Source organism: Phocoena sinus, chromosome 17 (genome assembly GCF_008692025.1).
Source record: "Phocoena sinus isolate mPhoSin1 chromosome 17, mPhoSin1.pri, whole genome shotgun sequence".
Lineage (NCBI taxonomy): Eukaryota > Metazoa > Chordata > Mammalia > Artiodactyla > Phocoenidae > Phocoena > Phocoena sinus.
This window is the reverse complement of record NC_045779.1, coordinates 69,504,721-69,517,719: the sequence shown is the minus strand read 5'-3', so window position 1 is coordinate 69,517,719 and position 12,999 is coordinate 69,504,721. Positions and strand designations below refer to the sequence as shown.

The following is a 12,999-nucleotide window of genomic DNA, read 5'->3' as shown; positions in this document are numbered from 1 at the left end:
TGTGTTCCAGGGTTTTCGCATGTGTGAAATAAGATAGTTGGACAGCTCCTAATAGCTTTCAGCAGTCAGTGCTACGAGGCTGTGAATTCCCTAGGGTCATGATGAACACATGTGCTAGTTTGCCTGGTTTACATCCATTTTCTGAGTGTAATTATAAACAGCACCTCCGTTCACTCAAAAATCACGTGGGTGACAAGTCATGTGACCCAAAGCTTAGACCTTGGCCAGGTTAGAATTAGTGGTTCTCAACATCTTCACTTCCCTGCAACCCCATGAGGTCTCTGGGAAGACCCCAGGATGGGGGAGGGGCCCTAATCCCGTCCTCAAATGTCCCCTCCAGTTCCTCCCAGATTTCACAGAAGACTCCTCCACCCTTCTTTAGTTACCAGCTAAAATTTCCTAAGGGAGCTGACAGATCTCAGGGGCAAACAAAGATTAGAACTATGGTAAAGAGATGTAGGAAACATGACCAGTCTGTCAAATACTATCAATCATATTGGAATTTTTTCTTTTATTATATATAATTCTTTTTCTCCCTAAAAAAAATTAATTCATTTTCACTAGCAAAAGCTTATACCAAGCATATACAGCAAGAAGAAAATGACATCTCTTGTCATCTTACAACCCTGGATAACCATCGTTAACATTTTGGCATCTGTCATGAGTCTTTCATGAGTATGATTCTTTATACTTATCTATGCAATTTTTCTATTAAAACAGGACCATTTTGTACATCATGCCTTGTAACATAGTGTTAAGCATTTTTGCTTGGGCTTTCCCCCACATTATTAAATGTTTAGTTACAAAATAATTTTTGTAACTGCATACTAATCCAGTGCATGTTTCAACCATTTGGGGCTTTTTTTCTCTCCGTTTCTCACTATTATAAATTATAAATTGTGTTGCAATGACCATTGTCATAGTTAAATCATACATCCATGTTTAATTATTTTCTCAGGATAAAATCGTAAGAGTGGGTATGAGATGCACATTTTAAAATACTTGACGTGCATTCTGAAATCATGCTCAAAAATTATGCCTATACTTTTTAAAACTTGCCAACTTGATAAGATACAAGCGGCATCTCCCTGCCATTTAAAAAAAATATATTATTGCGGTTGAATGTCTTTCTGTATGTCTTTTATGTTTTGGTCTTTATATTTCTCCTTTTGTGATTTGCACACTTGTCTTAATTGTGCAATCTGTCCATTTATCTTAACTGTGTAACTTAAACTTTTGTCTTAATTGCCATCTTTTATCGTGCTGCTCACCTCTGTCTTATTGATTTGCGTGTATTCTTTATATAGTGAAGAACTTAAGCCCAGAACACTTAACAAGAAGGTGATATTTCTCAGGCTCTGGCCCATATTTCTCTTCTAGGACGAGACTCTGAATGAAGCTTAGTATGGGGAAGGGAATTAGTTATAATTATTTATTAATGTTTCCAGGCCAGAGAAACCAACCCAAAACTTTCAGTGCCTTAAGAGAGCTTAATAACATGAAAACACTTATTTGGAGTGACCTCACTCAGCTTAGTGTTACAAAAACAGCGTGACCATCTCAGAATGAGGCAACTTCCTCATCTTGACTAAAGATTAAGATGTTTAGTAAAAGCTTCAAAATTAATTGAAAATTTATGTTTTGATGTGGGTATTCTAGTGGGATAAGTGTTAAAATCAAACCATATCAATGATGACTAGATTTCCTTCCTTCTTTCAATGCTGATATCTTTCTGTTAAATTCTGAATTTTTTTTCTTTGAGAAATCAGGCCTCCTTTGTCAATATTACAAATTTAGCAATAAAAAGCCTCTTTGTCCTAGGATAATAGTTTTCAAACTTGAGGATCACCTGGGGCTCTTGTTTAAAATGCAGGTGACTGCCCATCACTCTGCCCCCAAGATTCTGATTTTGCAAGGGGACCTACATTTTGAGAAGACCCTTCTGGGATTCCGTTGTCCTGAGTTGTCAGCCACCTTTCTCTGTCCTTGGCGGCACATTAGGACTTGGGCTAGTCACTTGCTTCATGCCTTCAGAGACCAGGTCACATCAGAAGTTACCGAGTCCATACTCAAGGCCAACATGGCCTCAGACAGGCCTAGAAGGAATGTCTCCATAAGCCTCCCAATGCTCCCAGGAGGTCAGGCTCGGGGGTCAAAGAGACCTTGGTTCAAATCCCACTTTGGAAATAGATGTGGGTGCAATGGATTAATTTACCGATCATTACTGGATACTGACAAGTTGGTAGCTTTCCATCACTCAGATGGACACCCCGGCACACATGAAAAAGCTTCATTTATTTCACAAGTGTTTGGTCTTTGCTAAAAGACAGAGGGAAGAACATGTACTTGATTACTGACTAGACATGACTTGAACCCAATTCCTGCTAGATACTGGCTGGGTGTTGCAGGACAAGGTGTTTGATCTCAGGGAGATGACAGTGATCATACTACCTGCCCCTCATTGGATTGTTCTGAAAATTAGATGACATAATACTCATATAATAGGTGTTTGAATAAATGCAATAGTTATTGTTTTCCCTTTCCTCCTGATGAATTCTGTGCCAATCCAATTCTGGGGTGAGGCTACACCCTCACTTAAAATAAATCTTTCACTTCTAGAGCTTCTTTAGAGAAACTACTTCGTTAAAAAGGGTGGGGGGGGGAGAGCAGTGTTAACGTGTTTGTATCCCAGGGTACCAGGGTCGTGACTTTCATAAATACAGATTTATATAAGTACCTAAAGGTGTGTCCTAAGCAAGTACACACCTATAGGCCATTGATAATCCTTGCTATGAACCAAGTTCGGTGCTGACAATTTTCAAAACATTCATTTAATATTACTTTTGTTCCATTGGTAGCCACATAAAAACAAGGATTTGTCACACAAGGAAACCTTGAGATAATCCTTTGGCTGAGTACGAGTGGTTCTTATCTCTGTTCAGAATTTCACTCAGTTTTCTCTATCTTTAATAAAGAAAATCAAAGCTAAGTGGAGGCTTAAGAGATTTCAGGAAAAATATATCACAGACTTGGAAATGTTTCTTCTTCCCATAAACTCCTATTGGAGTTACAGTGAGTAGACTAAAATAATTAAGGAGGAATTTCAGCAAAGCAAAGAAGGCTAGGCAAATGAATAAATAATCTGATGGATTAAGATGTTGGATTCTGGAATTAAGTAATGAGAAAAATGCTTTTGTCTATTTTCGGAGACATTCAGAATTTGTTGAAACACACCACTTCTTATTTAGATGCAGAGGAGAGGAACATGGAACACTGAACCAAGTGGTCTTTGGTGTTCTGTCTCATTTATCTGAATTAGACACTTCCTGATCATTTTCATGATCTTATTTTTAAAAATTCTTTTGAAGGAATTATTCTGTTGTAGCCTCAGGTTACTCCTGAGTTTTACTTCTCTAATAAGGCTCAGAATAATAAGAATACTTAGGCTACCTCCTTCAGGTAAGAAGGACAGATTTCAAAGAGACTTGGGGAAAAAAAAAAATCCATCCCTATTCAGACAGTAGCTAAGTGAGACTCCTTTACATTCTTGATATTACCTTGTAAAATTCCTGCTATTTCTACACCCTCTAGGTAGTCAAATGATATCAAGGGCCATTTCACTTGTATCTTTTTTATCAGACCAATTAGCTAGCTCCAGTCCCACAAAGCCAGCATTTTCAGAGTCAGGAGTACCAATTTCACCTCTAATAATGTAGTGTAGGATGATAGAATTATGATGATTTCAACCTAAAGGTCATCAGCTCAGTCCTTAAAGTAATCCTAGTGTTTCATGTGTGGATGTCACCATCACCTATAACCAGGGGCTTCTAGGCAAGGAATAAAGGAAGAGTTATCACTCTCACTGTTGGGGGACTGGGCCAGTCAAGAAAGGAAGAGCCTTTTCTCCCAAGGATGGGAGATTTGGAGGAGGGTGAGCTGGGAGAATGGTGGGTTGGAAACTTTATGAAGTTCTGCTTGGGAAGTCTCCTATGACAATCCATCCCCCTACCAAGGAAGACCATATATTGTCATTATCAAAAATATTTATGTAACATATTATCATTGAGTCTTCTGTCATCTCTGGGATGGCATCCTTCCAGCCTCATTCTTCTGAAGCTGTCCATCTTAAATACATGCTAGCATGACTTTGTGAGTTTACTAAATATGAGGAAATGTACTTTGTTCAAAGGTCAAGTTACTTGGGAAGACATATACCAGTGAGACATTCCTCAGATACACCTGTCACTCGTAGAATTGTTCTTGAAAATGATTTGGTTAGACGCTAGACACCAGGATAGGGAATATATTCTATTTCAAAATATGAAATTATTGAAAATTAGTTCCTAGCTTTTTTATTGCAATTGCTTTTCACCCAAATGGTCTCATTTAAGGGAGCTCTAGCCAGTGCCATCCTCCATAATGCATGAATTCAACAGAACAGACGTTACATTCCTTCGTTCACTCATGCAAAATGAGCAGATTGTCCCAGCTGAGATTCTTCTTTAACAAACATATTAATTTATATTAATGAGAGGTGTGCTAGAAAATTGTCATTTTCTAAATTAGATTTATCCAAAGGTGGAATGGGCTCTCTAGTGAGGGGCTGATTTCCCCCATCACACTCAGGCAGGAGTTAATGGCTCACTTCTGAGAGGTTTTACTGAGTGAAATCAGCATTACTAAGAGCTGGACCAAGGTGACAAATAAAATCCATTCCACCTATAAAATTTTTCAATCCACATACACACTTGAAACAAAGACCAGAATCATTGTAGTTTGGACAATTAACTAGATTATTGCTATGGTTAGAAGCATCCTCTACATCTGGTAGGGATGTAAGAATTTAGTCAGTACCTTCTAGCTCATAGTCGAACAGGAGGATCTAGCGGAGCGGGGTGATTTCCCTCCAACCCACCTAGGAAGGTTTTCCGGGCATGTCTCAGGCAAAGAAACATAGCAAATTAGAAGCTCTGTTCATCACCTCTGCAAGCTAGCTTCCCTGGTCACACCTCTGGGGATGAACAATCTAGAATGGGCTTTACCTTGTGTGATCACACTTGGGGTTCCAGGCTTCCTTTTGACAGATCTAGGAACCCACAGACCCTCCTGGCTCTGAGTTCATTTATGAATATGCCTTTCAAGAGCGTGCGGGGCCGACATCCACAGACATGAACAAAATGGAACACAAGTCCTTCCCGTTCCCCTTCCTTAGCAGGGAACCCAAGTCTCAACCTGATCAAATCAAGTAGGAGTATTCATTTTAAAAACAATTTTTTAATTATTCGAAGACAGGGTCCCTCTTATTCTGTTGCATTTAGTAAAATCCACCGTATCTTTTCTTTTCTTCCCTGTTATTTGTTCACTCCTCTAGGCCTTAAGGAAAGGGTCCTTTGCATTGCATTGCTTTGTGCCGAGGAGCCGTTCATTAGGCATGAAAATGCAGCAGTGCCAATTTATCAAACGAATTCATGGGCTGTTTATGAGGTCCATTCTTTGCCCAGATCATGTTTCACCTTCATTCTAACGAAGATTTACATAGACTCAAATTTTTAACCCATTTTCTTTCTTTGTACTGTAAACCACATCACTGAAATACAACAAGACACATGACCATGCACCTCGTGAAGATGATTTTACCTTGAAAATAGCAAAGTTACAGCAATCAGTGCAGACAATGAGGCCTTGCACGCTCTGGATTCCGTCCTTACAATCTGTGAGGTCCTACTTGAGTTACTCAGTTATTCTAATCTGCACACAGACACTCAAATCCCTTATATACAATGACATAGTATTTGCATATAATCTACACACATCCTCTCCTATACTTCAGATGATCTCTAATTTACTTGTAATACCTAGTACAATATAAATGCTATGTTAATAGTTGCAAATGCAGTGTAGGTACTATGCAGATAGTTGCCGGTGAGTGGCAAGTTCAAGTTTGGGGAACTTTCTGGAGTTTTTTTTCACGAATATTTTTGATTTGTGGTTGGTGGAATCTGATGTGGAACCCCTGGATACAGAGGGCTGACTATAATCAAAATTCTAATCTAAGCTCTCAAAGGAAGCATTTGTAATTTGTTCCAAGTGGCACGGTCTTTTTAATTGGCATTAATCCCATTTATAGTTGGCTCAGTTACTGTCTTCAGGCATTTCCTGCCCAAAGACACTGATCTGGGAGCCAGGAGATGTGGCTTATCGTCTGAACTTTGCCACCAGCCACCTAATTGACTTTGATCAGCAATTTCCCCTATCTGATTCTCACGTTCCTCATTTGTAACATATACAGTTGCCAAGTCCTCTTACAGACCAAGGACTCAATGAATTATAAGGGCCCAGTGGTCATTTCCAAGGACAGCTTTCCTAAAGGTCCCTGGAGAAGGGAGAATTCCACTCATTGATGGAGGATCTTTAAGGAAGAAAGGGAAGGAATAAGGGCAAAGTCTTTTCCTAAAACAAAAGACTGCATACGAGATTATAATTCCCCTTTGAAGAATCTTTTCTGACTTGATGGACCAATCAGTCAGCAACGCTTTGGGGGACCCTACTGAGTACAAGGTATAATTTTGTACAGAGAAATAGAAGACAGCATTCTAGAAAGCAACACTGTGGTTGAAAAGCAGGCTTCAAAAAGGTAACAAGTATAGCAATAAAATATGTATAATTAATTGATTATAGTAAACCTTATGTAAGGTTACCATGTGCTGTAAGCGTTGCTTTAAGCACTTTGCATATATTAACTCATTTCATCCTCCCAGCAACCCATACGAGATAGTTTTTATTATTATCCCCTTTTTCTGGATGAGGCAACTGTGGCACAGAAAACCTAGTAAATTTGTCCAAGGTACATAGCTAGTAAGTGTTGAAGCTGGTATTCACATCCGGGTAGTCTAGCTCTAGATTAGTCCATGCTCACCACTAAGGTAGAAAAGAATATGTGGTACCAAGTGAGGATAGAACAGAGACCAGATAAAGAGTCTGCCTATGGCAGGAAGGAGAATACGTGTAACTTAATACAGCTGTGGACCAGAGTGATCGGATCTTCCTAAGTCAAGAGGAAGTGAAGTGAATTATCACCCAGTCTCATCCTGAGCCAGTTAGGAACGTTCTTTCCATAGTTCTGTCTCCTTACATTTCCAAAGCACACTCCATTATGAAACCCAGTATTTTATATTTGATTGGTTTCATCTTCACAAATATTCCTTTCTGTGACTGTGCTAGGCACTGGAGTTCAAACCTGAAAATAAGAGAATTTATTGTTAAATTCTAGCATAATAAAATACAGTAAAAATGGAAGAGCACTGCAAGACCTGTGAATTGTATTCATTCCCCCGTTTGATAGTTAAGAAAAGTGAGGTTAGAAGGAATTGGCTTTGCTCACAGTGAAACACCGACAGAGTGGAAGATCTGGAGGTACAGCAGATACTTTGTCACCAACCATCTTGACTTCTGAAGGAAATGAACAACATGAAACCAGATGCAGCTTCAGTCTGGACAAATGATGATGATGTGACATTTTTTTTAAAGTCATCAGTTAAAACATTCAGGAAAGGAGTCAGGACTCAGGCTTGGGATCGATAGGAAAAAACCTCCCCACAGTGAGAATGAGCCCAAAATGGGAAGGAATCCTTTTGCAAAGGAATGAGCTCTGAGGCACTAGGAGTATTCAAGTTGAGGGTGTTTGAAACCCTAGGATGCCCTGCCCCAGCTCGGAGAAGAGAATCCCACTGCCACCAACAAAGCAGAAGAGGTCACATCTGATGATAATCAGCAGGCATTTGAGTAGCCCTCAGGGATATTACGGAAAGGATAGGCAACGGTCCATCATGACTCCAAGATGCTGTGATGATGGAAGTGATGAGGATGATAAAGATGAAGATGATAAAAAGGAGCAAGAGAGAGATTCGGTACTTGAAAAATTATTATTGTTGTTCTTAAAATCTCATTATTGGGCTTCCCTGGTGGCGCAGTGGTTGACAGTCCACCTGCCGATGCAGGGGACGCGGGTTCGTGCCCCGGTCCGGGAAGATCCCACATGCTGCGGAGCGGCTGGGCCCGTGAGCCATGGCCGCTGAGCCTGCGCGTCCAGAGTCTGTGCTCCACAACGGGAGAGGCCACAGCAGTGAGAGGTCCGCGTATCGGAAAAAAAAAAAAAAGAAAAAAAATCTCATTATTAAATCTAAATAACCAAGCTGGTTTGAAAGCAGACAGCCAACAAAGAATAATTAGATCTTGTGCAATCGGTTGTTAGAAGGAATTCAGACATTTATCTTTCTTTGAATTAACTGCTTTGTGGCTCCTTCATTTATCTTCAAGCTGGTATGTGTGGGTCTCTCTGATGGTGCCCTGTTCTTAGGTAGTGCTCTTTGAAAACTATCAGTAACATGGATTTTCCGTAGCTTTCTCAGGAGTGAAGATGGCTACAGTGATTGTTCAGGGGCTTGTTCCCCTCTAGATATGGAGCAGGTTGTCGGCAAACAGGCAGAGGCCTCCACACCAGGGAGTAGAGAAAGCATTGCCCTATGATAGCAATGAATGTGCAGCTTCTGAGCAGAATTGTGCTTACCCCGTGGATCTCACCAGCTACCTGCCATTGCCACTGTCCAAATCACAGCCGTGACATCGACCAGTGAGTTCAGTCTAAAACCCAGACCACGCCAAGAAGTAGGCAAGAGAATAACAATCATGTAACCGTTGACTATGACTCCCATATCAACAAGTTGGACTAATTTTGTTTCACTGACCTGACCAAAGCCTTCTCTTGGTATTAGGGACATAGACCCGGAGATGCTGGGATAGCTCTGTTTACTGGCTTCCTTTATAAAATAACCGTGAAATTCAAATCGGGGATCATATAGTTCCAAAGCCATGCTTAGCTTTCTGTTCTCACCCCCCAAAATGCTCTGTGCTGTGTGATCTATGGCAAGTTACTAGACCTCTCTGGCATTAAAGTAAAAAGAAAGACTTGGTTTAGGTTAATTTTAAGATCTTTTTCAGCTTTAAAAATCCTTTCTTCTTCTGAAGGAATTGAATTATTCCTCAGTGACTAGAAGATGGTTCAGGAAACTAGGCAGGACTAAGGCAAGTATACGCACATTCAGTGCTGACCTTCCAGAAGCTTCTAAGGCTGGACAACGAAATTACTGAGTTCTCTGGATAATCAAAACAAAGTTAGCACCATTCCCCGGGGCCACCTCGAGCAGACAGCAGAAGGGCAATCAAGCACATTGGTCGATCAGTTTGGCTTTCTCTTGTGCAAAATGGAACAGCTGCCCTTGCTGGAGATTTCTTTGGCTGTTTTCTGTTCTAAGATTCCATGAATTTATTTTTTCAGTAGTTTTTATGAAAAGAGAGGCAGACTCTCTGGTCAAAAATTCCCCCGTGTCCACAAGAGCAAGATCCTTAAATGACTTAACGTTTACTCGTGAAGAATGTCAATGTGAATCTGATTTGCTGTGTATATGGACGTGTGCTCTTCTGTTTTGTTAAAATGATGTTATTTGGGAGGAAGGAGGAGAACTGGTTTATAAGTTTATGCAAAGTCCCTCTGACGTTCCCCTTTACTGTGAAAGGAATCGTATTCACCCCTGGGCTCTCACTGGAAGGTTGGTGGGAGGGATGGAGACAGTGCTCCGTGAAGGTTTTATTAAGATACGGATGCCTCTTAATTTTAAAAATATATACATTTAAATGCCTTGTCTCTTCTTGATGTTTATCCCCAACTCCAAACACTAGTAAAACTTCACTCTTCCAAGTGCCCAACTCTGCTGTAAAGTAATTCATTCTCCTTTTTTTTTTTTCGTTACAGTATTCTCAAATGAGAGACGAAGTATTCAAATCAAACTTGGTCTGTGCGTTTATCGTTCTTCTATTTATCACGGCAATACAAAGTTTGTTTCCTTCTTCAAGGTAAATATGAAGGGACTAAGTTATCAGATGAAATGTCTTTGTGAGCTGATGGGCCCTCACCTGGAGCTAGCCGCTGACCTTTTCAAGGGATCAGAATTTACGATAACGGGATCCAGGATTCATAGCAAAATATTTGACAGTATCAGAGTCTGTTCTGGTTGTCTTATGCTGCATAGTGATCTCATTACTCTACCAAGACAAGAGCTTTTTCCCAATCTTAATAAAAACAACCGCCAAAATCGACGTAGGCCTCCCTTTTATTTGACATTGCTCCCATGAATGCAGAAAGTAAGTATAAGTCCCTCCGTCCCCATTAACTTGTCCCATTGTTAATTACCTCTTTGTTGTTCATAGATACAGGATCATAGCTTCCAGGGTCAGCAAACTTGGCACTCTAATAATACTACAAGCAAAGATATGTGGCCAGTCCCTGATCCAAACCCTTTATACACAGTGGCACACCTAATTCTCATGGCAACCCTATGAGGTAGGTACTGTCAGTATCCTCACTTGAAAGAGGAGAGAACTGAGGCCCAGAGTAATGAAATAAGTTGCCCAAGGTCTCACAGCTGAAACATGTTACAGCCTGGAGTCAAAATCAGGAAGTCTAGCTCCACAGCCTGGACTCCTAAGACTCTATTAGACACAGACTTTTACTATACAGGTTATAGGTGCCGGAGCCAGCATTTAAATCTGGTTCTGGATTAGTCCAACGACCATGTTTTTTCCTCTCTCCTGCACTGTAAGGTAACCCTTGCCTCTTTTCTCGGATAAGTTCCCTTCTCCCTAAACTAACCAGGAATTTCCCCCTTTCGTGTGGTTAAAAATCACATCAACAAATATTAGTTAAATGTCTAATACAGGCAAAGCAACTTGCTAGCCCTTGAGGATGGTATAGTTTTTCCAGAGGAAGTCTGCATCTTCTAAGATATAATTTAGTGGGAGAGAGAGAGACGTTAATAATGGCTTCCAGTTACTGAGCATTTATTATATGCCAGGAAAGTGCTAAATCCTTTGCACAGATTGTCTCAATAAAGCCTCAAAAATAACCAATAAGTAAGGCAGCATTCTAATCCTCATCTATATCGTGGCTGAGCTGGGATTTGAACACAGAGACAGTCTGTGCTTTTAATTACTTAACTGCTTTGTGCCAAAATCAGTGATTCATTCTGCCTAGGTGGTTTAAAGAAAGTTGGCACAAGGGGTGATGCTTTGAGCTGAGTAGGATGAGGGAGAAAGAGTGGAAGAGTGTCCCCAGCTTAGGAAACAGTGCAGGCAAAAGCACAGAAATGTGAACGACCTCGTGTTTGTAGCACGGTGAGTAAACGGAAGACTTAAGGGTCAAGCATTTGTGCAAGGATGTGGTGGGTGCCATGGCTGAAAAGGGAGATAACCTGCAGGAGGGCAGCGTCCACATGCTCTGGTAAGGAATTTAGAATTGAATCTGGGAGCAGGAAGGAGACCCTGAAGGTTTTTGAGGAAGGTTGTAACATGATTCTGTGAAGGAAAGACGTGCAGGTTAACTAACAGTCAGGGAATGGCAATGCTTGACCTTTTCCAGATTGGCAGGGGTGTAAGGGGAAAAGGGATTCAGGGAAGATGGTGGTAGAAGTAGTCCATTTCTGAATTTCTCAGAATTCCCACATATCTGAGCAACTGCGTAAAACCAAAAACCTCAAGGACCATATTTACAACAAAAATAGGTGATGTGGTAAACCCATAAATTTAAAAATGGGAATGACAATCTCCCAAGAGCCCCAAGATGGGGTGTGATATCAACATCCATGTGGGAGGAATTGGAAAGAAACAAGTAGGCATCTGTCATATCTGGGAAGAAAAGAGCCCCAGTATCGCCAACAGATACTCACTGGGAAGCCATGGGCCAAATTGCAAAAGCAGTTGAAAGTGGGAGGGGGTTTGCCCAATCCAACGTCAGGTGAGCGCAAAGGTCTGCAGTTAAGGTCCAAAGAGCTAGAATTGTCAGACATTATGAACTCCCAAAACTGACCAGTCAAATCTCCCTCCCAGGATAGGGCCCTGGAAGGAACTGTATGAATAGGATCAAAATAACTCACAACTAGGGCTTCCCTGGTGGCGCAGTGGTTGAGAGTCCGCCTGCTGATGCAGGGGACGCGGGTTCGTGCCCCGGTCCGGGAAGATCCCACATGCCGCGGAGCGGCTGGGCCTGTGAGCCATGGCCACTGAGCCTGCGCATCCGGAGCCTGTGCTCCGCAACGGGAGAGGCCACAACAGTGAGAGGCCCGCATACCACAAAAAAAAAAAAAAAAATTACTCACAATAAGGTTATAATGAAGAAGGGAGGGTCCAAGTAAAAGTGGAAAGGGAATCTAGCCATCCTGTTTTGAATACTATGTGAAAACAACTAAATAAACTATCCCAAACAACACCTCTTTATAAATGTTCAACCAAGTTAATTTTACACAAAAATTAGCAACAAAATGTATTGATGACAATCCCATAATAAGCTATTATAAGAAAAACAAGAATTAAAAGTAGATTAATATCCTGATAGGCAATGAAAGCACTCCAAAAAGACATGCCTACAACATATAACAAAATATTAACCTACTATTTCAAAAAGAACTGAAACCCTTAATGTGACTTAAGACATCAAATGACAGCCTAAATCAGAATTAGAAAAAACTTAGCGATTTGGGAAGAGTGTTCAAAAAGGAAATAAAAATAAAAGATACATTTCAGAAATGAAGACTTAATACGAGGGAACATAGAGCACATGAACATAGCACATAATGCCTTAAGAGAAATAGAAGGTGGAAAGGAAGAATATTTTAAAGTCGAAAAGGAGATTTAAAGAATTGACAAAGCCCCATGACCCACACCTGCTCCCCACACCAACAATCCAGTATATTATTTGCGGGCTGTGGCTGAAAGAATTGCAAGGCCCAGATTCTTTCTCAGTATTTAGGGGAGTTCGGTTCAAACACAAGGAAACAAGAAGAATCTGGAGTCACTGGTACATACAGGTACTGCAAACACCAAGCATAGCCCAACCTCTAGCCAGATTAATATATTTATAAGTCCTCACAGTATAGGTGTATTCACCTCAGT

The 12,999-nt window shown here is 40.7% G+C and overlaps 1 protein-coding gene across 1 annotated transcript in view; it reads left to right on the top strand.

Moving 5' to 3' along the window:
• ADCY8 (adenylate cyclase 8) overlaps positions 1–12,999 on the top strand; it is a 220,710-nt gene that overhangs the window by 133,062 nt on the left and 74,649 nt on the right. The window contains exon 9 of the mRNA XM_032610032.1: positions 9,809–9,909. Within this exon, the coding sequence (XP_032465923.1) occupies positions 9,809–9,909 (101 nt within the window). The remainder of the gene's footprint in view (positions 1–9,808; positions 9,910–12,999) is intronic.